Source organism: Geotrypetes seraphini, chromosome 19 (assembly GCF_902459505.1).
Source record: "Geotrypetes seraphini chromosome 19, aGeoSer1.1, whole genome shotgun sequence".
Lineage (NCBI taxonomy): Eukaryota > Metazoa > Chordata > Amphibia > Gymnophiona > Dermophiidae > Geotrypetes > Geotrypetes seraphini.
This window is the reverse complement of record NC_047102.1, coordinates 40763599-40790829: the sequence shown is the minus strand read 5'-3', so window position 1 is coordinate 40790829 and position 27231 is coordinate 40763599. Positions and strand designations below refer to the sequence as shown.

The 27231-nt window shown below is 42.4% G+C and overlaps 1 protein-coding gene across 3 annotated transcripts in view; it reads right to left on the bottom strand.

The window, feature by feature from the left end:
* Positions 1-27231, bottom strand: part of NAP1L4 (nucleosome assembly protein 1 like 4) — a 131716-nt gene that overhangs the window by 50625 nt on the left and 53860 nt on the right. For all 3 annotated transcript variants that reach the window (XM_033928485.1, XM_033928486.1, XM_033928487.1), the window contains 4 exons: positions 12668-12809; positions 8294-8380; positions 6080-6205; positions 2067-2138 (listed from right to left, as the gene is read on the bottom strand). In XM_033928485.1, coding sequence (XP_033784376.1) covers positions 2067-2138; positions 6080-6205; positions 8294-8380; positions 12668-12809 — 427 coding nt within the window. The remainder of the gene's footprint in view (positions 1-2066; positions 2139-6079; positions 6206-8293; positions 8381-12667; positions 12810-27231) is intronic.

The following is a 27231-nucleotide window of genomic DNA, read 5'->3' as shown; positions in this document are numbered from 1 at the left end:
CAGGGTATGGTATTGGAGTTCAAGAAGAGATTGGACAATTTTCTGAAGGAAAAGGGGATAGAAGGGTATAGATAGAGGGCTAGTATACAGGTCCTGGACCTGATGGGCCGCCGCGTGAGCGGACTGCAGGGCATGATGGACCTCAGGTCTGACCCAACAGAGGCACGGCTTATGTTCTTATGTTGACACCTCCCCAATTCAGCCGATGAGAGAGCTCGAAGGCCTCATCAATGACTCATTACAGTGTGGACAAGTTCCACTTAAATGGAAACTTTCCGTCATTAAGCCCATACCGAAAAATAAAGAAAAAGACCTAGAAAACCTCTCCAACTAGAGACTGGTAGCCAACCAGCTGTGGATATCTAAACTGATAGACAAACTAGCATGCCAACAAATATCAGATTTCCTGGAAAACTCATCCAAACTGGACCAAGCCTAATCAGAATTCCGAAAACACCTGAGCACGGTGACAGTGCTAGTAGCGGTGCAGGACTCCGTCCTTAAACACCAAGCAAACTGTGGTTCCTAGACCTCTCAGCAGCTTTCGACCTAGTCCAACATACACTGTTAAAATTACATTGCAGAGAAATCTATGGCATGGATAGAATATTTCTATCAAAAAGACTAACAAGAGTGGAATGGAAAGGGGATACTAGCAACTGGAAAGAAACTGCCATAGAGGTACCACAAGGATTTGTCATGTTGCCCATGCTGTTCAGCATCTTCCTCTAACAGCTAGGAAAATTAATCAGAAAACTGGGGTGGGAATGCTACATTTATGCAGACAACGTCCAACTGATCATATCGCTGAGGAGACAGGATGCGATAACTAAACACATGATCAAGATAAGCCTAGAGAAAATCTTTGGATGGTTTCTAGCAAACGGTCTAGTAGCCAACAAAGAAAAGGCAGAACTACTTCTCATAAGCAAATGGGGAGGAAACACCCCCAGCTTCCAAATACTAAATACCACAGAACCATCCAAGAATGGGGTGAGAAACCTAGGTTTATGACTGGACCCGAGCCTAGACATGACAACACAGATCCAGTGCATAGTAAAAAATGCTTATGGCAAACTGTACTGGGTTAGAGGACTGAAACCCTACCTCTCCCACCAAACAATGTCTAACGTAGTCATATTCCTGGTACTCACAATCTTTGATTACTGCAATGCAATCCTGCTGGGTTTACCAAAATACATGACCAGACAAATCTAAACAGTAGAAATGCCACAGCGAGGTTTTTGCTAGGTAAATCGAGACGGACAAGTGCCACACCACTACTAGAGTGAGATTCAAAATCTTATTGCTGATGTACAAAACTGTTCACCTCTCAGAACCGCAAAACCTAGCAGCCAGACTATAAAACCATAAACTCCTACACGCTCTGCATTTCAGCCAAGAGTCCTTACTACAAATCCCCTCCTTCAAAGACATCAAATACAAAAGCACAAGGACCCCAACGTGTTGGAATGTTCTTCCAAAGGAATTAAAGCTAGAAAAGGACACCAGAAAATTCAAGAAAGGGATTAAAGACTATCCTTTTCTCAAACTACTTCAACTGAAATTATGAAGTTGACAGAGAGAGGAAACTAGAACTTTCAGGGATGCGTGTAAATACATTATAGCTAGTTGAAATGGCCAACCTCCCTAGGAGGTATATAATAGTGTATTTAGCTGCAATACTAAACTTAGTTTATATGTGTATATAAATAGGATGATTGATTTGCTATAAACATGTGCATATAAATAGGATGATCAATGTGGCAGTAACATAAGTAGGATGATTATAGCATAATCATGCCAAAATTAATAACTCTGTATGGTAACACCATCACAGAGCTCCATGTATTTCAGTATAGAGCCCATGTATTGTAACACCTCACAGAAGCTCTTTGTAACTCTGTATGGTAACATCTTTACAGAAGCCCAAGTAAACCGCTCTGAATTGACTCCCCAGTCATTAGTGGCGGAATAGAAACTGTCAATAAACAAACATTTAGTTCCTTTACTCTGCAATTCAACACTGCCACCATTTAAATATGAAACCAATACAAAATACTCACCATAGGCTGCCCTGGGTCAGAAAATTTTACTCTGATATCTTGCAGATGCTTCAAAATTGGTTCATCATATTCCTAGTGAAGAAGATAACATTTGGTTTATTATATACACTAAATATGAATTGAACAAAAGTACCACTACAGGCACATCTTGAAAAAAAATTCTAATTTGGAATTAAGACTTGAGTCTTGAGCTACAGACTTTCAGAACTAAAACAGAAGTGCATGACAGGATGTTATGGTGACCTGGCAATACAAATCTGATGTTAAATCAATAGCAAAATGTTACTGAAAAAGAAAATAAACCAAGAAAGAGGATTTTAAAAATATGAAACTGATCTTTTATTCTGCAATGGAAAAATTCAGAAAACCAAGAGTTGAGACTCAAGGGAACTTGATGAACTAGAGTGCAACTAAAACTCCTAAGAATTAGAGAAAATGGAGCAGCCCTTATATTAAGGTTTTATACATTATATTTAGGGCAGGGGTGTCCAATGTCGGTCCTCGAGGGCCGCAATCCAGTCGGGTTTTCAGGATTTCCTCAATGAATATGCATGAGATCTATTAGCATACAATGAAAGCAGTGCATGCAAATAGACCTCATGTATATTCATTGGGAAAATCCTGAAAATCCGTCTGGACTGCGGCCCTCGAGGACCGACATTGGACACCCCTGATTTAGGGGGTCCTTAGGCAGACCAATTCAGTATACTATAATATAGATTTGTGTTTTTAAAATTAGGATTTACCGTATATACTCGAATATAAATCGAGATTTCTAGCCAAAACAAATGGTCCAAAAATGGAGGTTTCTGTTTATTTTCAAGCCTTGATCTTTCTTGTTTCTTCCCTCTGTCCCTCCCTCCGAAGATTACATCTATTTCCCCCCCCCCAAACCAGTACTTCTGTTCACGACCGGCACTTCAGGCCAACCACCTCCCTACCCACTAACCTGCACTTGTTTTCACCCCTGCTCGACGGCCACTTCAGTGCTCCCCCCATCCTCTCCAAGAATCTTGGAAAAGAAAAGAGCCAGCAGAGGCCTTAAGCATGCGCAGATGCGCCAAGGCCCCACTCCGGCTCATTGGGTGAGGAGGTGGTAGCACTGAAGAGGCTCTCGGGCATGGGTGAAACAAGCCCATTGCTACAAATTTTCTTTAGCAAGTTAAAGGATTAATTTAAAGAAGGAGGATTTGAATAATCTGAACTGTTATTCTCAACACATACTATTAAAACTTGCATATGCTCAAATTAAGCCTCGGCATAGCTTGCTATTGGAGTTAACCAGCAACACAAATCATAACTTCCACAGAGGATTTGATAAGTTTTTCCTTTTCAGAATATAACCCATGCTTCACTACAATATTGCTTGATGTGCTTTGAAAGTTGAACCCTATAGCTATTCAAAAGTTTAGGATATGATCTTCAGCAGTTAAACTTTAATACAAAATATTCTTTAGCAGGAAGAAGGGATATTGATAGTCTAGGAAAACATTTTTGTGCATGTGCCCACGTTACCACTGCTGCCTACACAGTAATAAACAAACAAAAAGTCACTCCATATGTATTAATCAGAAAAAAATCTAAAAATGTTCTTCTTTACTGTTTTTAGGAACTGTGCTCAGAGACATGAAGGCTATAAAACCGCCACACTATCCAATCACTGCATAGTTCAATAAAGTGTCAGAAGAATGGTATATATCTCTCTAGTTGATTACGCAAAACCAAACAAGTTACAGCTTTATCATTTTGGGTATGAAACTCTAAAAAGAATAAAACTTAGCTTTAGAGAATCGCTGGTTCCGACGTGCACATTTCGATATTGCGTCAGGGAACCGAAAAGCCACTGCTGAACCCTTTCAAAAAAATGGACAATGAAGTCTCATATATTGTTAGAACTCCGGTGCTAACTGCAAAAATTTGTACTTCCTCATTATCCAGCGGCCAGCGACTTCATTGCCCACTTTTTTATTACATATAAAAACTTTTTTCTATTTTTAAGGTTTATGGAAAGGAAGCAAGAGGTTAAAATGAGAAACAGTAACGTTAAATAAAGTATTAAAACTTATGGCAAAAATGTCTAGTCGTTGTAGACTGGCTTTTACAGTGATAACTATACAAAGTAGGGTAAATATATTCAATTACTGATATTCAATTCATTAAAATGCTATACCAAGAATACCAAAACATAAAATTCATAACTAGGAACTGAGGATTAATGGTTATTGGAATGTATTTGACTATAGTAAATGTACCAGTTGAAATATTTAGTATTTAGAAAACTCTTATTATTATCTTAGTACTTGTATCAACCTCCCTGATGATGGACTCAACTGAAACTCAGCTTACTCTGATTGAACAATATAAGTAATTAAAACTGGAAAACTTTAAGGATTAAGAACATAAGAAGTTGCCTCCACTGGGTCCGACCAGAGGTCCATCGCGCCCAGCGGTCTGCTCCCGCGGTGGCCCATCAGGCCTATGACCTGTGAAGTGGTCCCTGACTATTCCTATAACCTACCACTTCTATCTGTACCCCTCAATCCCCTTATCCTTTAGGAACCTATCTAAACCTTCCTTGAACCCCTGTAGCGTGCTCTGGCCTATCACAACCTCTGGAAGCGCATTCCATGTGTCCACCACCCTCTGGGTAAAAAAGAACTTCCTAGCGTTTGTTCTAAACCTGTCTGCTTTCAATTTGTCCGAGTGCCCCCTTGTACTTGTGGTTCCCCACAGTCTGAAGAATCTGTCCCTGTCTACCTTCTCTATGCCCTTCAGGATTTTGAAGGTTTCTATTATGTCTCCTCTAAGTCTCTGCTTTTCCAGGGAGAACAGCCCCAGCATTTTCAACCTGTCAGCGTATGATTAGGAAGAGAGAACCTCAGAACTGATTAAGCATTTCTTATTGGATTATGAATATAAGGAACAACTAGCTTGGTCAAGTCTACGGAATACAACTCAAGGAGATATTGGGACTTTAATTGACTCATCATCAAGTTAAGTGAGCTTTATTGGGTCTGAATGGCTTCAGTACTTATCATTTAGAGCCTTGAAGATTGATTGATGGACTCTATTTAAAAGCTTTAGATAGTACCTGTAGCTTTTCCCAGCCTATGATTTTGTCATTAGTAGCACTCTGCACTTTGTATTACTTGTCATTGTAGATTTTTTTTTTAATATATTCCATTTTTATTGAAAAATTTTCATAGTACAAACTCAAACACCGAACAGAACAAAAAGCAATAGCAGACAACACAAGACCTCCGTGTTTGTCCTTCACAGAAACCTAACAGACCCAAACCACCCCCGCCCAAAAGACCCACCCATCCCAAACCCTCCACCCCAGCACTCCAGTATCAAAAGTTCAGAAGAGAACTTCTAGCTCTATGGGACAGACACTCCAAAACAGGGGTCCAGATACTCTTAAATTTCCGCCAGGGTCCAGGGCTACCCCTACGAACATGTCATTGTAGATTTTAAATGTAGATTAAATAAATTTTAATAGTTTTTAGGATATGAATTGAATTAAAGAAATTAATAAATTAAACATTTAATTAATTTTATCTTTTTACAGTGATAACCCAAGTTTCTAACCTCAGTTTATATTCAAGTCAATTTTTCTCCACCCCCACCCCCTTTCTGGGGAGGGGGGGAAGGGTTACCTCAGTTTATATTTGGATCGGTTTATATTCAAGTATACTGTATATGGAAAATGTATTTGGCCTATCATTCTAATTTTCTCTGTGTACAGAAGAAGATGGCAGTCATACTGTACACAGGTCTGAGCTATTTCTTGTACTGAAGATAGCTTTACATTGTACTGTATGCACACTAACAATGCACTTCATTTTCAATGTTATTTTAACATGTAAACATTTGTTGTAAAATTAAATAGAATGGAAACAGGAAAAAAAACTTTTACCTTACACAGTTCTATGCAAACCTAAACATATACTGTTTATTGCTGCCAAGAAACTTAAAAAACAAACAAACAAAAGATGAGGAAAAGTAGTTACCTGAACTAATTCACTTAACATATCAACATTTCTAAAGATCGTAAACCAAAAGTCCGGAACTCCCTTGTAATGTCCCTCATTTGCAGGTTCTTTTTCTGCTAATACAGCTTTCTTTTTCATATCTTCCTACAAAACAAACATACAAATCATTAGAAGAGAGCATGTTTTTTAACATTTGATGAATTGCTGCATCTTGAATTCCTTCTTTCTAATCATATGGCACTTACCAACATTTTATTATATTTAAGATGTTTTAATTGTACAGTTGCACGTACATTAGTTTTTAAATTATTTGCTCAAACTTCTACAGCTTTCCACACCTTGCCAGTGATTTGTTTCTAATTCAATACAAGGGGTGTGATGCAATGTACCAGTTGACTTGTGGAACTATATGCCTCGGGGAGGAATCCCTGGGCTTCTTAGCGAGTCTCCGGGATGAGGGAGAAAGACACCTAGACTGGTATCTCGAACGAGGCCAAGCAGCGGGGAAACCCCTCCGCGAAGGAAGCGGGGAGGAGTCAGACGCTGAGACCGACGCCCCTTGCCCCGAGAACCCTCAAGGCGATGCTCAGGCTGGTCTGTTGCGAGCGAGGCCGAGGACGGGGCAAGCCGAGCCAAAGCAGAGGAAAGCTGCGAGGAGATGATAGCCTTAAGCATATCCTCGAACATCGGCACCAAGAACATATTTGGCCCTACAGGTGCGGCAGTGCGCGCGAGGAAGAGTATTCCCTTATGATGGAGGCATACTTGGAGGCCTTAGCAGGTGGTTTCGTCAAGGCAGTCACCGCCTGGACGGCCAGAGACTTCGAGGAGGGCTTCTTAGATAGCTGAACTGAACCTGAAGATGGAAAAGGAGACTTACCTGCGGTGGAGGATTTCGAGGCCGGGGCCATTGAGGCCTTCGAGGTCGAGGGAGATTTTCCCGGAACCGAGGTCTTTGAGGCCGAGGCCGAGGTCGAGACCGAGGCCGAGACGGGGCCCGCAGGTAGATCAGGCTCCATAGCGAAGAGCTCCGCAATCCGCGCTCGACGCCTCCTGAGAGCCCAAGGTTGGAAGGTAGCTCAACGAGGGCAAGAGCCCGTAGAATGGTCGACTCCAAGACACACCAGCGGTGCAGGTCAGTGTTGAAATCACCCGACCGCACTGAGTGCATTTTTTAAACCCGGTCAAGGGCCGGGACATAAGTAAAAAAAGAAAGCTACGGCCATGCGAGGCCAGGCGGCCAAGGCAAACCGGGAGCCCCCGATTCGCCGAAACTCGAAAACTAATAAAAACATCAAAAAAAAGAGCACAGCGACTCCCGAACCGAGTAAAAATAAGAAGCCGCAGTGCAAGAAAGGCACGTAGAAAAAACACAGAGAAGAGAGACAGGGCTTTCTGACTCCGCGGAAAACTAAGAACTGAAGACCACGAGGAGGGGACGCGCCCTCTAGTGGAGCGGGAAGGCACACGCATGCATGGTACAGCACTAGCAAACTTTGAGATCTTCAATCAAGTTTGCTTAAAAAGCTGTCCGCGACGGGGCTCCGTGGATGAAGTCATCCACATGTAGAGAATATGCTGCCTGCTTGTCTTGGGATAGTACCAATGATTAAGATGATCTGGAATCAGAAGTACCATCAGCATATTCTCTTAACATTCTTTTGAACATTAGATGACATTATTATCTTGGCCAATACAGTTTCCATTGTCCACAAATTCAGAAGATTCATAGGTAATCCCAAGGTTTTGATCCCACTTATTTGGTGCCTTAACTCTATAGGACCTGGGTCTCTAAAATACCTATACATTAAATACATCAAATGTTTGGTCTATATGCCTTTTTCCTTCTGAAATAGAGCTTAAAACAAATTAAGATATCCCTCTGCTCAACTGACACCTGGTTCTCCAACTGGGATAGGAGCAGCTTCAGTAACTAGCCCAGAAACTGCATGGCCTGCACATCACCCTCTGCCGGAGACAGAGAAATACCAAGTAGCTAAGGCTGCTCAGTGCCCTTAAGGGGTAAATCACACAGAACTATTTTATTTCTTTGTCTCCATCCTCTAGTCAACAGATGCAAACCACAAGTTCTGGACTGGTCTAGTGAGAATCCTAAAAAAAACCAAACAGTATTTAAAAAAATTAGTGTAATACAGTTCCAATCCAATTTATAAGCTGCTGTGAAAAGGACTTGGGAATAAACAGTGGGCACAGCCTATTTGTTTGACTTACAGCTAACTTTTCTTCTTCCTCCGTCTCACTGTGCCACTCACATTCTGCATCTGTAGGTTCTACTTCACCACCGACAATACTTTGTCTCTGTATTAAAATAAAAAATTATAATTGTACTTGCGTAGGTTGATGATATATCTCAATACACAGTCTAAAATGGTTGCCGGCAGGTCAGGGAGGGAGAAAGGTGACTGGGTACAGAACCTGCCAGGGCACCTGAATATAAAACCTTGGTTTATATTTGAGTTAACCTTTGTTCCCTCTTTTTAAAAGAAAAAAAAGGTTACCTCACTTTATATTTGAATCGGTTTATATTTGAGTATATACAGTACCATAAATGCCAACCTTTGCAAAGTATTGAAAATAAAAATAAATTAAAGCTGATGGGCTTAAACTACTACCCAGTTCAGAACTCTGTGCAAGGTTTATTTGTTGAGGCACAAGAATAATAAAATTGCCTCCTTAGTTTCTCTTTCACTATCTTTTAAAAAATTAGAAAAGAATGCCAAGAAAAACACTGTACATAAAATCCATTTTGGTTGTGTTTTTTATTTGTTTAATTTAACCCAGTCATTTCCTCCTGGTCCTTTGTGCTTTCACCTCAACTGGAACCAGTCTCTATTAGTCAATGGCAGCATAACCAAATCAGGGGTGTCCAACCTGCAGCCCGAGGGCTGCATGCGGCCCCGTGAAGTAATTTGTGCGGCCCCAGTCGAGGGCGATGCAGTGTTTTCCTCTGCTGCCCCTGGGTGTTTACCGTCTTGCCGACTCCTTCCTCTGTCTTGCTGCAGCGTTTGTGCAGCCCCAGAAACATATTTTTCAGCCAATGCGGCCCAGGGAATCCAAAAGGTTGGACAACCCTGAACTAAATCATTACAGTACTTATCTTAACTCACCAACTGCAGTAATGATCCTTGGCTGGGAGCAACAACTGTGACTCTGGAACTTGGAGCACATGCACTCTATTTCTAGTCAGTAGATATCGATATTCACCAATAGCTAGGACTTGCTCCCAATAAGGGCTATGAATGCTGCTTCCATAGCAGCAACACTCTAGCTGGCCTACAGAATAAAATACTAAGCCCGTTAACTAAACCTAAGTCTTCTGCATAATACTAGCCACTGGGCAGGCCTAGCAAAGTGCTCTGCTCAAGAGATCTGTGTTCATTCTGCCAACAAGAATATATTTTCAGGTGGCCCAAAAGCTATGAAGGGGAGCTTTTTCATAGTAATCTAGTTTAGAGAGGGGGGGAAAAAAAAAGAGCGACTGTTTAGACCCTCTCAATAACTCCTATTGGTCAAGTAGTAATAACATTATACCATGTTTAGCCACTTTACATTTGTTTCCAGTGATTTGGTGTATTAAGTTTAGAATCTGATCACTAATCCATCAGGTGTTATATAAGGAGGTGTCCATATAAGTACATAAGAATTTGCCGCTGCTGGGTCAGACCAGTGGTCCATTGTGCCCAGCAGTCCGCTCCCGCGGTGGCCCCCAGGTGCTCTGAGACCAGCCCTACCTGTTTACATTCCGGTTCAACAAGAACCTGTCCAACTTTGTCTTAAATCCCTAGAGGGTGTTTTCCCCTATAACAGCCTCCAGAAGAGCGTTCCAGTTTTCCACCACTCCGGGTGAAGAAGAACTTCCTTACGTTTGTACGGAATCGATCCCCTTTTAACTTTAGAGAGTGCCCTCTCATTCTCCCTACCTTGGAGAGGGTGAACAACCTGTCTTTATCTACTAAGTCTTAATAAGGGTCTGAATGGAAGATTAGGTTTCACCTTCGATAATCTCCTTTCTGTTAGTCTCTGGAGGATTCAGTACGCCTTTCTCTACAAATATCTGATAATGGAAATACAATATGTCGTATCTGATGGAGCCGAGTACATAAGGGTTGTTGGCTGATTAGTGACAGGCTAGCTTAAACTAATGTTGTATTGTGAATTTGTGACTAGAATGTGTATGTTTTGCGTTATCTGTCTTGAATTTTGGCAAAGTAAATGATAAATATTTTAAAATAAAAGTCTTAAGGGAAAGATGGCATGCTTTATGCTTTACAGGTTTCTTTGCTAGTAAGTTAGAAATATCATACTATGCTCGATTATAAACTGAGAATTTTAGGCCAAATAATGACCCAAAAATTAGAACCTCGGTTTATATTTGAGCCACCACCTGAACACCAGTGTGGCTGTTCTCTTCCTCCTGCACTCAACCCCTAGAGTCTGCTATCCTGCATACATGTCCCCCCTACCAGCTGGCAGCTTGTGCTCCAAGAAAGCTGCTGCTGTGACACCGAATAAGGCTGTGACCGCTGACAGTGGGTGCTGATTAAGTGTGGAGGGGCCCTGAGCGTCTGCTCATGCTCAAGGCCTGCCAGCTCCTGCCCTCTCCGAGAATCTTGGAGAAGGCAGAAGCTGGCAAGCCTTGAGCATGCTCAGATGCTCAAAGCCCCGCACAGAGTAGCATCCACCATCGGCGGTCACATTCTTATTCAGTGTCATGACATCAACTTTCTTGAGAACAAACCAGTAAGCTGCCAATACAGTGCTAGAGAGGCGACACATAGTTTTTGCTATATACTAAGTCTAAATATAAAGGAAACATTTTTATCCTTTACATTTGAGCATTCCACTGTGCATTATCAAATTGGGGAGTTGCCTTCAATTTGGAAACATGCATTAGTTAGACCTACATTGAAAAAAAGGGAATTTAGACTCCTCCTATAAACTATAGATCAATATCTAATCTATAAATGGCCAAATAAACATCCAACAATACAACATCCCTGCCAACCAGGATTCAAGGGCAAAATTAGCACCAAAACTAACTTTTAAGCAATCTGAATGAAATACAGGGATACATTGCCCAGGGTAAAGCAGCACTTAACATTCACTGGACCAGTGGCGTAGTAAGAGAAGGGGGGAGACAGTCTGCTCCAGGCACTATCTTCCTCAGGAAGCCGGCACCCCTCCTCCTCTCTGCGCCCCTTCCCCTGCCCCACGTAAACCCCTTCCCTTGTATCTTTTTAAACTTGGGCACGAGCAGCCACCAACTTACTGCCTGTGTCAGCTTCGGCGATCTCCATCGTCACTTTCGGGACTCGCACCTGGGAAGTGACGTCAGAGAGCGCTGAAACTGACGCAGACAGTAAGTTGGTGGCTGCTTGCGTCCAAGTTAAAAAGGTATGGGGAAGGGATGTGTGCGGGGGAGGGGTGCCACCTCTCACTCTCAATGTCACTGCATTGGATCTCTCCATGGCCTTTAATTTAGTTGTGCTATTACATCTGAGTGATATTGGAATAAGAGTAGAAGGCTCTTTCAGGTAAGTTGGAGAGATTTCCTCCTTTTGAATGCTCCTCTCTCTGTCTGTCTTTGATCTTAGGTAAGAAGTTGCTTAACTGAGTCCCCAGAGGAACCTTTGTCTGCAGTGCTGTTGAAGCTATGATGTGGCAGTCCAAATACTTCCCTTTTTTTTTTTTTTTAAGACATCCTCCTACTTACTTTAGTCCCATAAAATCAGGGCAACGTTGTAAGTCATCTGTGGGGGAATTAATTTCATGGCTTGCAAAATGTCAGGAAAAAAAAAAGAGAAAGGGGCAAGGTTTTTCTGAGACTAATAGAATGTTGGTCCTACCTTCTCAATATTTTCTGTACCCAAATTTCTAATCTTGGTTTATATTTGAATCAATCTTTTTTCCTTCTTTTTTTGAGGGGGAAAGGTCACCTCGGTTTATATTCGGATCAGTTTATATTCAAGTGCATACAGTAAATGTATCAGCACTGTGTGCAAATAATCTCTAGTACTCCAAAAATTTGTTTTCTGCTGCTAAAATACATTGTAGAACTTAAAAATGCCTTTCAGTTCTTATGTATCACTACTGAATCTACTGTAACCATACCCAACAGTGGTAGGACAAGTTGGAGACACAAGAGTAGTAGCAATATCCCTTTTTTAGAGAATTTTAAATAAAGGTAATCTTATTGATAATTAATAAAATATCACTATTGAGTTGAAAGAGGCTAACCCAATCTCCTTCACAAGGATATAAGGGTGTCCCAATTTCTTTGTACTTTCCAGTTACTGCTCATTTTGAATTCACATTTTGTGGTCAGGTTGCTTGATAGCATACTAAGATTTTCTGTTGCCTAATCATTTTAGTATGCTCAGGAATATGATATTGGGATTGCAAAACTGGAGATAAGAAAAGCTGAAGTGTGGAGTAAGAAGTAGGTGAATAAAAAGCAAAGTAAAAACAGGAAACAGAGACACTGTATTTGAAGAGAACAACTTTTTCTGAGTGGACGTTCTAGAAATGAATAGTTTCAAATGTTATTTTCCCAAAGCAAGAGCTTTTATGAAAAGGATTTCTAACCTTTTCAAAGAAGGGCTGATAGAGTGCTGCATATTTTCTCTCCAAATCATGAACTTCTTCATAAAATTTGGCTTCTATGTGGGCACATTTCACTTGAAGCTGTTTCAAGGCATTAATTCTTCTCTTTACGGCTTTTGGTAAACTAGAAAGTATTGAGACAGAAGACAAAGATATGCAATCCTTTATCTACCATAAATGAAAACAGATCACATTAACCAAGAAATTGATTTAACGTTTGTTGAAAGTCAATGATTTTCTAATGAACACAATGAATAATATGGGTGTTGGATGGATAACTTTGCTCCTTAAATAAACATAATAATTAAAAAAATATATTTTGTGTGTTTACTAAGGTTCCCCTTGTCTAGGGTTACTATATGGCATGACAGATTGAGACATCTGGGTTTTACTTCCATTGAAAGCAAAACCCAGATGTCTCAATCCATCCTCCTTTTTCTAAAGCCATATGGTAACCCTACCCTTGTCCAATATTACATTTTGTTTAAATATCAGAAACCATTCAGTGAAACCCATAGGGAAAATAAAAAAGGGTAAACACTTTTTCACAATACTATAAAAGTAAAAAGATATTTTGCAATTTAGTGTCTCTACTGTCACCAAAGAGAACACAAACTGATCAAAGATGCAGAACTGAAGTCTGTTGCTGGAAGCACGTCAAATGAGGTCAAATGAGTTTATTAGAACATCTTGACATATATGGTCATCATTAAGGTCTAACTGTAATGCAAGAATGTAGGAAACAGAATTCACCAACTTTTTATATTCATTTCCCATTCACGAGCATTTTTATCAACCTATATGTTCAGAAATATAGTTCTTGGCTATCAGCACATTTACTGTATAAGACAAAAACACTAAACATACATAAGAATAGAGACTTCCGGTGACGTTATCGTCGTGAATGTCGGGTTAGAGCTGGAGCTCTGATCCCAGCGAGCAAGTTCCCCTGGTTCGGAGCGTGCACACAGTGGCGGCAAGTTGGGCGCACGATTGACAAAGTGTGCGAAGCAGTGTGATTCACCGCTATGCCGTCCAAAAAGAAAGGAGAGGAGGGGAGACCGCATGAGAAGGCGCTGGAGAAAAGCGGCCTATGCCAGTCGCGCGGAGCCTCGAGCACGTCCCAGCGTGAGTCTGGGGAGAGCGGGTCCGATGAAGAGTCGGAGAGAGGGACTTCTCCGAGATTGCGGCGCATGGACCTCTCCTCAGCGGCAGTGACCAAGGCAGACCTTCAGCAATGGGTCTGTGACATTAAGCAGGAGGTTGCTGGAGTAAAAGGGAAAATTAGAGACGCAGTGAAGGAGATCAAGAGAGAGATAGCAGACCTCATGGGGAGAGTGAAGGAGACAGAACGGAGAATGGGGGAGCAGGAGGAGGTGGTACAAGATCTGAGTGGGGCGTTTGAGGCGACCAAAAGGATTGGCAGGACTGTTACAACCAGGTGGAGGACCAGGAAAACCGGTCCCACCGGAATAATGTCCGCATCCGAGGTGTTCCTGAATCAGCAAATTATACAGATGCGGTGAAGGTGGTGCAGGAGATCTATCAAGCTCTCTTCTCTGCGGCTGAAGAAGGTGGCAAGCCCCTTGTGGTCTTGAAAGTGGACCGAGCTCATCGCACTCTGAGGCCCAAGCGAGATGATTATCCCAGGGACATTATTGCATGTCTTCACAATTATGCTGACATGGAGGGGATGGTGCGCAAGGTCAGGGATCTGGGCACGTTTGAGTGGAAATCATATAAGGTTTCAGGACCTTTCTGCCATTACCTTGCAACGCAGACGAGAGTTTCGCCCGATAGTGATGGTCCTGAAGCAGAAAAACCTTAGATACCACTGGCTGTTTCCCTTTGGGCTCCTTCTTACCATCAATGGAGCCCATAAGAAAGTGACCACTGTAGCGGAGGCAGGGAAATTGCTGTGGAAGGAGGGGATCCTTACTGGAGAGGTCATGACTCCGGGCTGGCACGGGGCACAGCAGTCGGAGAAATTTCGCTTGAGAGAGAGAGTGGGGCCACGTTCAGTGGTCGAGATGTGGAGGAGCCTTCTGGAAGCGGCAGAGCTGGACCACCTTCTTGATGAGCTGGCGAGTGCGCGAAGGCAGATCCTGATTGGCTGATCTTGAACAGTTCGGGACTTTACATGCCTTGATTAGTATGTTGTGCTTGTGAAGTGTGTGTGGGGTTGGATGTGAGGGAATTCTGTTCATAGGGGTGTGTGCATAGGGTTGACCACTACTCCAAACTCATTGGCACCGAAAAACCGGACACTAAAAAACTTTTCACCCTCGTAAGAAATCTCACTGATACCAAACCCCTCCTCGCCACCCAAGGAAACCAGACTCCAACAGCTTCTCAACTAGTGGACCACTTCAAAAATAAAATCATCACAATCAGATCCACATTCAACAACTCTCGAAACAACATAGAAGAGATACTAATAAAACCCACAATAGATGAAGCCACCTCAGCAGATAGGATCTGGATCAACTTCCCAACGACACAATAGTCAGACCTAGACCGGCCGTACAAAAAATACAGCAAATCTTCATGTGATTTGAACAACTGTCCTCCTTACCTACTAGCTACAGCGTCCACTAAATTCAAAGCTAGTCTCACGCTATGGTTGCAAACCACCCTCAGGGAAGGTCAATTCCCTCCGGAACTTGGCGAAATTATAATCACTCCCATACTGAAAGACCTCAAAGGCCCAATAGACAACCCAACAAATTATAGACCAATCGCTTCTATCCCCCTATACGTCAAACTCATAGAAGGTCTAGTAGCACAATATCTATCCAATTACCTAGAAGACACCACATTCTGCATCCAACTCAATCTGGATTCAGAGCTAATCACAGCACAGAAACACTACTGTTATCTTTACTAGATATAGCCCGACAGCACCTCAGCAAAGGAAACAAGTTACTAATCATCCAACTCGATCTTTCAGCAGCATTCAACTTAGTAGACCATTCCATACTACTCTAGATACTAGATGCCATAGGAATATCAGGTAGAGTTCACAACTGGTTCCAAGGTTTCCTTAAAACAAGAGCATATAGAGTTAAGTCAAAAGATCTTATATCCGACTCATGGTCAAACCCCTGTGGAGTGCCACAAGGATCACCACTATCGCCCAAACTATTCAACCTCTTCATAGCTTCCCTAGGCACAACCCTAGATGCTCTAAATATAACATCATTCAGCTACGCGGACGACATAACCATCCTCCTCCCCTTCGACATCCAAGACCCCATCTCCAATGGACGCCTGAAAACAATACTAGAAACAGTAGAAAAATGGATGATGAACCATAAGCTGAAACTGAACTCGGATAAAACCAAATTCCTACTACTAGAGAAGGAAATAAAACCATCCTTAACAGAACTGGAAGTAAATGCAATCAAGTATCCAATACAGAGCACCCTCAAAATTCTGGGAATACAATTAGACAGATGCTGCACAATGCAGACACAAATCCACAAAATCATACAAAAAGGATTCTTCACCATGCGAAACCTAAGAAAAATAAGAAAATTCTTTAACAAAGATCATTACAGGATCATTGTCCAATCCCTTATACTTAGTATCTTAGACTACTGCAACAGCCTATACCTACCATGCCCAAACAACATGATAAAACAACTACAGACCGTTCAGAACACAGCCCTCAGACTCATCTACTCGCTTAGCAAATTTGACCACATTACCACTGCCTATGTAGACTCTCACTGGCTACCGATAAAAGCAAGAACTCAATTCAAATTCTACTGTCTACTATTTAAAGTAACCCATGGTATAGCCCCCAGTTACCTAAACAACTGCTTATACCGTTACCTCTCACCCAGAACAAGGAGAACTCAAAACCTATTCACCTTCCCCCCTCACAATGGTACCCGACGTAAGAAACTATACGACAACCTTCTAGCGACACAGGCAGCGAAAATTGACCCTACCATCACCAAACTGATGATCAAAACAACAGAAATTAAAGTGTTTCAAAAAGAAATCAAAACATTTCTATTCAAAAAACACTTCCCTACATTCTAACCTCCACCCTAGTCACACATGCATACTCCCTCGTGAATACATTAGTCAACTCCTCAAACCATACCCCCAATATATATTCAGATACCTAAATAAGCAACCACCATCTGTATCCAGTACACTTCTTCCTTCAATGTTATGTAATTATCTTCTGTTACCCGAATGTATTGTTATTCTCCACTGTATTCTGTAATTACTTGAATCTTTGTTATGTAATTCTCTCGGAAATGTCCAGATAAATTCTAATTTGTAATCCGCTTAGAACCGAATGTATTGTTATTCTCTACTGTATCCTGTAACATACTTGAATCTTTGTTATGTAATTCTCTCGGAAATGTCCAGATATCTTCTAATTTGTAATCTTTGGGACATTGCTGTGAACAAGGCTGCCCTGGAACTTCATTCAATAAGATAAGTTGCTCTGCATTTCATATTCTGCTCTTTTCACTGGTTTCCAGCATTATATCTGCTTAATTTCTTTTCTCATCCCTGTTTCTTACTAAAACAAAAAAACCCACAAAAAAATAAACCCTTCTCTTTCCTCTGTTAAATCTTATTTCCTCTTTCCCTTTCCCTTCATAGGAATAAGGGTAAGACTTATAGTCCCACCAACCCCAGGGACCACTATTCATATATAAAACATAGAATATGACGGCAGAAAAGGGCTGTAGCCCATCAAGTCTGCCCATATAATCAGGACTTCACAACCAATCAAGATGACCTTTATTCTATGCAATCACTGTGGTGCTTTAATTCCAAGACATACTATTTGGAGGCTTAAGGCTTGCCCCATCTGTCTTCAACTTGCCAGTATTAAGGAGGAGCTCTGCAAACTTAAACAGGAATTGAATACAATTAAAGCAGCTTCCATCACTCCACAAAATCATACCAACTTACCACCTCTACCTCAAAGAATAAAACAGCCCAGGAATAAATGGGTCACAGTAGGCTCAGGAAGACTGCGACATGTAACACAGAAACATCCACCTTCACTAATATTACCTCTACAGAATTCCTTCGCTCCACTAGTGCACTGCGATACTCAAGAAAACAGAAGGGAGGTGGGACTGGAACCAATGAAGGTAACTCAAGAGAACAAGCGCACCCTAAATACAAATAAAAAAGCCAAAAACAGAAAACTATTACTGTTGGGGGATTCCATCATCAGAGGCATTAACCTTGGAACACAGGGCGAGGAGACCAAAATAGTGAAATGTCTTCCAGGATCCTCAGCTACCAGGAGTTCCAGGCAAATACTGACTATAATTAAGGAAGAAACTAAGGATTTTAACACTGATGTTGTTATCCATCTGGGAACAAATGACCTGGCCAACAACTCCACACTTGCAGCACAGAAAGCTTTTCGGGAGCTTGGTGAGGGCATGAAACCTTTTGTAAAGACTTTAGCTTTTTCTGAAATACTGCCTGCATATGGAAAGGGAGAAGAGCAAAGAGTGAAAAACACAGAGAACTTTAATAGATGGCTCAGAGCCTGGTGTCATCAAGAAGGCTTCAGGTACATAGGAGGATGGGGAAATACATGGAAGGACAAGAAGCTATATTGCACTGATGGGCTACATATTACTACAGCAGGAAAAAGAAACCTTGCAGAGAAATTTAGACAATATTTTTCTAGGCATTTAAACTAGAAGGTGGGGGTGGTGTATGTACGAAGGACAATTATAGAGACCACCCCCGGAAAAAGAAAAGATGTGATAGTAGTAAAGGCTGCAACATAAGCAATATCAGCAACTCATTTCTTAGTATTGCAACGGAAAGTGAAACGACACAAAAATCCATACGAAAAAGGAGATTATTGCTGAAAAATAGCTGGAAAGCGATGACCACAAATGCTCGCAGTCTAAGCAACAAAGTTCATGATCTGCAAGCCCTGATGTTAGAGGCAGATCTAGATATTGTTGCTATCACAGAGATATGGTTCAGTGAATCACATGGATGGGATGCAAACATACCGGGATATAATCTTTTTAGGAAGGACAGAGATGGTCATAAAGGTGGAGAAGTAGCTCTCTATGTAAAGATTAATATCCAAGCAACCGAAATGCAAGGGACCTGGGGAGAGGAAGAAGCGATATGGATTGCTCTGAAAAGAGAAGATGGAACTTCTATCTACGTGGGTGTAGTCTACAGACCTCCGACTCAATCGCAGCAAATTGATAAGGATCTGATTGTGGATATCCAAAAGTTTGGAAGGAAAGAGGAGGTTCTGCTGTTGGGAGATTTCAACCTGCCGGATGCGGACTGGAATGTTCCGTCTGCAGAATCGGAAAGAAGTAGGGAGATTGTGGATGCCTTTCAAGAGGCTCTGCTCACACAAATGGTGACGGAACCCACAAGGGAAAAAGCGATATTGGATCTGGTCCTCACAAATGGAGAGAGTATCTCTAATGTTCGAGTGGGAGCTCACCTGGGAAGTAGCGATCATCAAATGGTTTGGTTTGCTATAACGGCTAAAGTGGAGAGCGGCCGCACGATATTTAAAGTCCTAGATTTCAAACGAACGGACTTTAATGCAATGGGAAAGTACCTGAAGAAAGAGCTGTTAGTATGGGAGGACATAAGAGAAGTGGAAAGACAGTGGTCTAAGCTGAAAGGAGCGATAAAAATGTGACCTTTATGTGAAGAAAATCAATAAAAACAAGAGAAAAAGGAAGCCGATATGGTTCTCTAACCTAGTGGCTGAGAAAATAAAGGCGAAAGAGTTGGCGTTCATGAAATATAAAAAAACACAAGAAGAGGAGAGCAGAAAGGACTACAGGGTAAAACTGAAAGAAGTCAAGAGAGAGATACATTTGGCGAAGGCACAGGCGGAAGAACAAATGGCTAAAAATGTAAAAAAGGGAGATAAAAATTTTTTCAGATATATTAGTGAAAGGAGGAAGATAAAAAATGGAATTGCTAGGCTAAAAGATGCTGGGAACAAATATGTGGAGAGTGATGAGGAGAAAGCAAATGTGCTAAACAAATACTTCTGTTCTGTGTTCACAGAAGAAAATCCTGGAGAAGGACCGAGATTGTCTGGCAAAGTTACACGAGAAAATGGAGTAGATTCTGCGCCGTTCACGGAGGAGGGTGTTTATGAGCAACTTGAAAAACTGAAGGTGGACAAAGCAAAAGGACCAGACGGGATCCATCCCAGGATACTAAGGGAGCTCAGAGAGGTTCTGGCGAGTCCTATTAAAGACTTGTTCAACAAATCTGTGGAGACGGGAGTGATTCCTGGGGATTGGAGGAGAGCGGATGTGGTCCCTATTCATAAAAGTGGTCACAGGGATGAAGCAGGAAACTACAGGCCGGTGAGCCTCACTTCAGTTGTTGGAAAAATAATGGAAGTGTTGCTGAAAGAAAGGATAGTGTACTTCCTTGAATCTAATGGGTTACAGGATCCGAGGCAACATGGTTTTACAAAAGGTAAATCATGCCAAACGAACCTGATTGAATTTTTTGATTGGGTGACCAGAGAGCTGGATCGAGGACATATGCTAGATGTAATTTACTTGGATTTCAGCAAAGCCTTTGATACAGTTCCTCATAGGAGGCTGTTGAACAAACTTGAAGGGCTGAAGTTAGGACCCAAAGTGGTGAACTGGGTCAGAAACTGGCTGTCGGACAGACGCCAGAGGGTGGTGGTTAATGGAAGTCGCTCGAAGAAAGGAAAGGTGACTAGTGGAGTCCCTCAGGGTTCGGTGCTGGGGCCAATCCTGTTCAATATGTTTGTGAGTGACATTGCTGAAGGGTTAGAAGGAAAAGTGTGCCTTTTTGCAGATGATACCAAGATTTGTAACAGAGTAGACACTGAAGAGGGAGTGGAAAATATGAAAAAGGATCTGCAAAAGTTAGAGGAATGGTCTAATGCCTGGCAACTAAAATTCAATGCAAAGAAATGCAGAGTAATGCATTTGGGGATTAATAATAGGAAGGAACTGTATATGCTGGGAGGAGAGAAGCTGATATGCACGGACGTGGAGAGGGACCTTGGGGTTATAGTGTCCGAAGATCTAAAGGCAAAAAAACAGTGTGACAAGGCAGTGGCTGCTGCCAGAAGGATGCTGGGCTGTATAAAGAGAGGCGTAGTCAGTAGAAGGAAGAAGGTGTTGATGCCCCTGTACAGGTCATTGGTGAGGCCCCACTTGGAGTATTGTGTTCAGTTTTGGAGACCTTATCTGGCGAAAGACGTAAGAAGACTTGAGGCGGTCCAGAGGAGGGTGATAAAAATGATAGGAGGCTTGCGCCAGAAGACGTATGAGGAGAGACTGGAAGCCCTGAATATGTATACCCTAGAGGAAAGGAGAGACAGGGGAGATATGATTCAGACGTTCAAATACTTGAAGGGTATTAACGTAGAACAAAATCTTTTCCAGAGAAAGGAAAATGGTAAAACCAGAGGACATAATTTGAGGTTGAGGGGTGGTAGATTCAGGGGCAATGTTAGGAAATTCTACTTTTCAGAGAGGGTAGTGGATGCCTGGAATGCGCTCCCGAGAGAGGTGGTGGAGAGTAAAACTGTGACTGAGTTCAAAGAAGCGTGGGATGAACACAGAAGATTTAGAATCAGAAAATAATATTAAATATTGAACTAGGCCAGTTACTGGGCAGACCTGCATGGTCTGTGTCTGTGTATGGCCGTTTGGAGGAGGATGGGCAGGGGAGGGCTTCAATGGCAGGGAGGGTGTAGATGGGCTGGAGTAAGTCTTAACAGAGATTTCGGCAGTTGGAACCCAAGCACAGTACCGGGTAAAGCTTTGGATTCTTGCCCAGAAATAGCTAAGAAGAAAAAATAAAAAAATAATAATAATAAAAAATTTAAATTGAATCAGGTTGGGCAGACTGGATGGACCATTCGGGTTTTTATCTGCCGTCATCTACTATGTTACTATGTAATCCGCTTAGAACCGCAAGGCACAGGCGGAATAGAAATCACTAATGTAATGTAATGTAATGCATGGGGGTGCCTAGGGGAGAGTGAATGGGGATTGACGCTTGATGGGGGATGGGGAAGGGAGGGGGAACGGATGAGGGATTCATGAGATGGGGGTGGGGTCATCCGGAGTCATGGGAGGGCTGAGGAGCAGGTGGCTGTGGGAAGGGATGGGAGGGGGGTGGGGATGGTGGGGTTGGAGGGGGGTGGGGAGGTGACAGCATGGGCATTTGGGCCTGGAGTGGGGGAAGGGGGAAGTGGGGTGAATGGTGTGGGGTAGGAGTCCTGGGTTATGGGACCTGATTCTTTGAGGATGGGCAGTTTTAACGTTAAGGGCCTCAATATGCCCCGTAAACGCCAGCTATTGTTAAAGGAGTTGAAGAGGCTGCGCATTGATATCCGCTTTGTTCAGGAAACTCATTTTGTGCGATCAGGGGAAAAGTTGGTACAATATAGAGAATATCTGGGGAGGGTCTGGGCCTCCAATAGGAAAGAGCGTAAGAAGGCAGGGGTGGGTATTTTGTTTGCTAAACATCTTAAAATAGTGCCCGAACAGGAATGGAGGGATGAGGGGGGGCGATGGGTTATTTGGTTGGGCCAGATAAATGGGGAAGTAGTTACTTTGGTGAATCTGTATGCCCCTAAACTAAACTAAACCTTAAGTTTATATACCGCGTCATCTCCACAGGAGTGGAGCTCGACACGGTTTACAGAATAAAACAATAAGGGAACTACAATGGAAGGAGGAAGAGAATTGGTAAACAGAAAGGAAAAGGGGGACTTAGAATAATGGAGAGGGAGGGAGTTACATTTTGGAGAAAAGCCAAGTTTTCAGATATTTTCTGAAGTGTTGGAGGGAGGACGAACCCCGAATTCTAAACAGGGTTCCTTTTTCGATGAGGTATTGGCCAGGGTACTGCAAGCCAAAAAAGGTTCGGTGCTTGTGGGTGGGGACTTTAATCTAGTTATAGATCCCAGATGGGACTCTACGGGGTTTGGGGGGGACCGGCTTAAGTCGGATAGGAAATGCCTTAAGCACTCTCTTGAAGTCCTCAATATTGTAGATGGATGGAGATCTCAGCATTGCCTGGATAAAGATTATTCGTACTACTCCCCTGTTCATGAGGTTTATACCAGAATAGATATGTTGTACTTGGACAAGGGGTGGGGGGGATAGATAATGAGGTCCTACATTGGGGACATTGGGTAGTCGGATCATGCTACCATTTGGATGGATGTGAGATGGGGGGCATCGCGAGTAGGAGATCAATACTGGAGATTGAATGATAGTTTATTGAAGGATCCGTACCTGGTCCGGAAGGTGGAGCAGGTTACTTTGGATTTTTTGGAGCATAATAATGTTAATACCTGCTCTCCGATAACAATATGGGAAAGTCTGAAGGCCGTACTGCGGGGGGAACTTATATCTATGGCCGCTCATAAGAAAAGACTTAAAGTACAGAAGGAACGGTGTCTAAGAGAGACTTTACATCAACTAGTAGATCAACATAAGCGGGGTCAGGGGGGAGCTCCCCTGGGGCTTCGGCTCCAGAAAGTTAGGGCGGAATTGGGGAAGTTGGAAGATGAAGTTGGAAGATGAGGAGATCCAATTCAATCTTGAGCGTCTTCGTCTACGGTCCTTTGAATCTGGTAACAGAGCGGGGAAATTGCTGGCCCATTGTCTGCGCATGCAGCAGACGCAATCTAATATTATGGTTATTAAGGATGGCTCAGGCCAGACATTGACAGCTGAGGGGGCTATCCACGCGTGATTCTGCGAATTCTATCCTCAGCTTTATACGCCACAGAGTCAGGGGACGGAGGAAGAGATCGGAAATTATCTTAGGGACTTGGGCTTGGCATCCCTTATGGACTCTGAGGCACAGGGGCTGGATAAAGATATTACTTTGGAGGAGGTACATAATGTGATTAGACAGCTGAAACCGGGGAAATCTCCGGGACTAGATGGGTTCACGGGGTTGTTTTATAAGAAGATGTCTACCTTGGTGGCCCCATTGTTGGTGCATTTATACAATGATATGAGAGATGGAGCTCAGTTGCCCTTCTTTATGCAGTTGGCGGGGATCACGATTTTACCAAAGCCAGGGAAGGATGCCACTCAATGTGGGAGCTACAAGCCTATCTCGCTGTTGGGTACTGATACCAAAATTCTGGCCCGAGTGTTGGCTGATCGTTTGTCCCTTCATATGCCGACACTTATCCATCCAGATCAGGTGGGATTCATAGGGGGACGGCAGGCAGCGGATGGGATTCGTAAAGTTTTGAACTTGATCTGGCAGGCCCGACGTAGTGGAGACCCCTGGGTAGCAGTGGCGGTGGATGCCGAAAAGGCTTTTGACTGTGTGGATTGGTGATTCATGGAGGCAGTTCTCCGACATGTAGGCCTGGAGGCCCGATATGTGTCTTGGATTCTATCTTTGTATAACGGACCCCTGGTGTGTGTGAAAATTAATGGAGTCTATTCTTCCCCTTTTGAACTACGGCGGGGAACGAGAAAAGGTTGCCCATTATCGCCCTTGCTTTTTGCCTTGGTGATCGAGCCTCTGCCGCAAAAGATCCGACAGACCACTTGGGTGAGGGGCGTACAGGTTCAGGGGGGTGAGCATAAATTGTCTTTATTTTCTGACGATATATTGGCAATTGTGGAGGGTTCTGCGGAATCCCTTAGATCCCTTCAGGACCTTATGACGGACTATGATAATCAACATACTGATAGACTTCTTGCCCTTAACCTGTTTAAACACATACTAGCACAAAGATCAAATCTCATATCTAACTGCTAGTTTTTTACTTAATAGTAGGTTTACTTTGTTTTATTTAACTATAGAATCATACTTAATGGTTGATAGACAACTTGCTGATAGATAGCTTGCCCTAACTTATTTAAACACATATTAGTACCAAGAACAATATCATATAGAGTTAAGTCAAAAGATATTTTATCTGACCCCTGGACAAACCCCTGCGGAGTACCACAAGGATCCCCACTATCGCCCATACTATTCAACCTTTTCATAGCTTCCTTAGGCACTGCCCTAGACGCCCTAAATATAACTTCTTTCAGTTACGCAGATGACATAACCATCATTCTCCCATTTGACATACAAGACCCCAGCTCCAATGAACGCCTGATAACAACACTGGAAACTGTAGAAAAATGGATGAAGAACCATAAACTGAAACTGAATGCAGAGAAAACCAAATTCCTACTACTAGAGAAGGAACAAAAGCAATCTTTAACAGAACTGGAAGTAAATACAATCAAATATCCCATACAGAGCACTCTAAAAATTCTAGGAATACAATTAGATAGACGCTGCACTATGCAGACACAGATACACAAAGTCATACAGAAGGCATTCTTCACCATGCGAAACCTAAGAAAAATAAGAAATTTCTTTACCAAAGAACACTACAAGATCATTGTACAATCCCTCACACTCAGTAACTTGGATTACTGCAACAGCCTCTACCTAACATGTCCTAACAATATGATAAAACAACTACAGACAGTTCAGAACACTGCCATCAGACTCATCTACTGTCTCAGCAAATTTGACCACATCACTCCCGCCTATATAGACTCTCACTGGCTTCCGATAAAAGCAAGAACTCAATTCAAGTTCTATTGTCTGCTGTTTAAGATAACCCATGGAACTGCCCCCTGTTACCTAAACAACCGCCTAAACCGCTACCTCTCATCCAGATCAAGAAGAACTCAAAACCTATTCACCTTCCCACCTAATAATGGAACCCGTCTTAAGAAACTATACGACAGCCTTCTAGCGACACAGGCAGCAAAAATTGACCCCACAATCACCAAACTAATAATCAATACAACAGACATCAAAGTATTTCGAAAAGAAATCAAAACATTTCTATTCAGAAAACACGTCATTACCAACTAATATCCTCCCTTTATGCACAAGCTCTCCCTCTATAGAATAACACATTAATCAATTCTTAGAACCTTTCCTATCATACATACTCTGATTCCTATATAAACATTTTCCACACTATCCAATAAACTTCTTATGTCATTATTAGGTAACTTCCAATCTGTAAACCGTATATACTGATATTCTCCACTATATTCTCTTATCACTTGATTCCCTGATATGTAATTTTCATAATTGAATCCTCTACCACACCATGTAATGTACACGAATCACTGTTATGTAATTTATCTAGATAACCTTTATTACGCAATTCTTTTGGTAATGTCCAAATCTCCTATAATTTGTATTCCGCCTTGAACAATATATAATGTATTCAAAATTAATTTTCCTATGAACTGTTTTCCTACCTTCTTCTACTCTATGTTTATAACCTAACTAATTTATTTTTCTCAAGTACTTTAGCAAGAATGTGAGCCTTTGGGACAGTCAGGGAACTCTAAGTACTCTCTCTTCATCTTAATTAATCTTACTTATTGCAATTCTTCTGTTTCAACTGTAAACCGCTTAGAACTTCACGGTACAGCGGTATATAAGAAATAAAATTATTATTATTATTATTACTATGGGGCTCTATCGGGCTTTAAGGACAATATGACTAAAACGGAGATACTTAATATATCGGTCCCGGAATCGGATATACCAGGTATTAAACGGGTGGTGCCCTTTAGGTGGGTTAGGGACCCTATCCGATACTTGGGTATCCAGTTGGGGGTGGATTGGACATCCTTATTTCAGCTTAATTATATCCCCCTGGTGGCATCCCTGGCTAGGGATATGGATCGGTGGGACACATTATATGTGTCTTGGCTGGGGCACATGGAGGTAACTCGGATGTTGATATTACCTAAGTTTTTATATTTTTTCAAGTTTTGCCTATAGAAATCCCTCGAAAATATTTTCTCCACTGGCAGCGTAGCCTCTTACGGTTTGTGTGGGGAGGCAGACGTCCCCCGGGTGACTCACTGGGCCATGTTTAAGTTCAAGGCGGAAGGGGGTCTAGGAATCCCCCATCTGGAGCATTACTACCGTGCGGCTCAGCTCAGAGCGGGAGTAGAGTGGCATGCGCCTTCTTTGAAGTTATGGGTGCAGGTTGAACAGGGAGTGTTGGGTAGCTCGTAGGGGGCTCGGACCCTTGGAACGCTTATGTGGGAGGACTTGGGGGCGCAGGAGTTGGGGGCCATTTCTAATCCGTTCACTAAATGGTCCTGTGGGCCTGGAAGGGAGAGACTAGCAAATTATTGGGTAAAAGTAAGGGGGTGCACCATCTACCATTGTGCTATGCCTCTGATTTAGTGCCGGGTAGAGATGGGGGTGATCTTTGTGCGGTGGGCACGGAAAGGGTTGCAGTACTTTGGCCAATTTCTTGAGGGGGAGTCCATCCGTGCTTTTCCTGAGCTTCAAACACTTTATCAGTTAGATTCTAAGGATCTTTTCCCATATCTCCAAGTGAAAAGTTATTTGCAGATGGCTAAAAGGGCTGATGCTGCGGCTTATAGCTGTTCTGACTTTGAGCAGCTGTTGGGGTCCCCAGTGCGCAGAGGTTGCATTTCACTGCTGTATAAATGGGTGCATCAGGACAG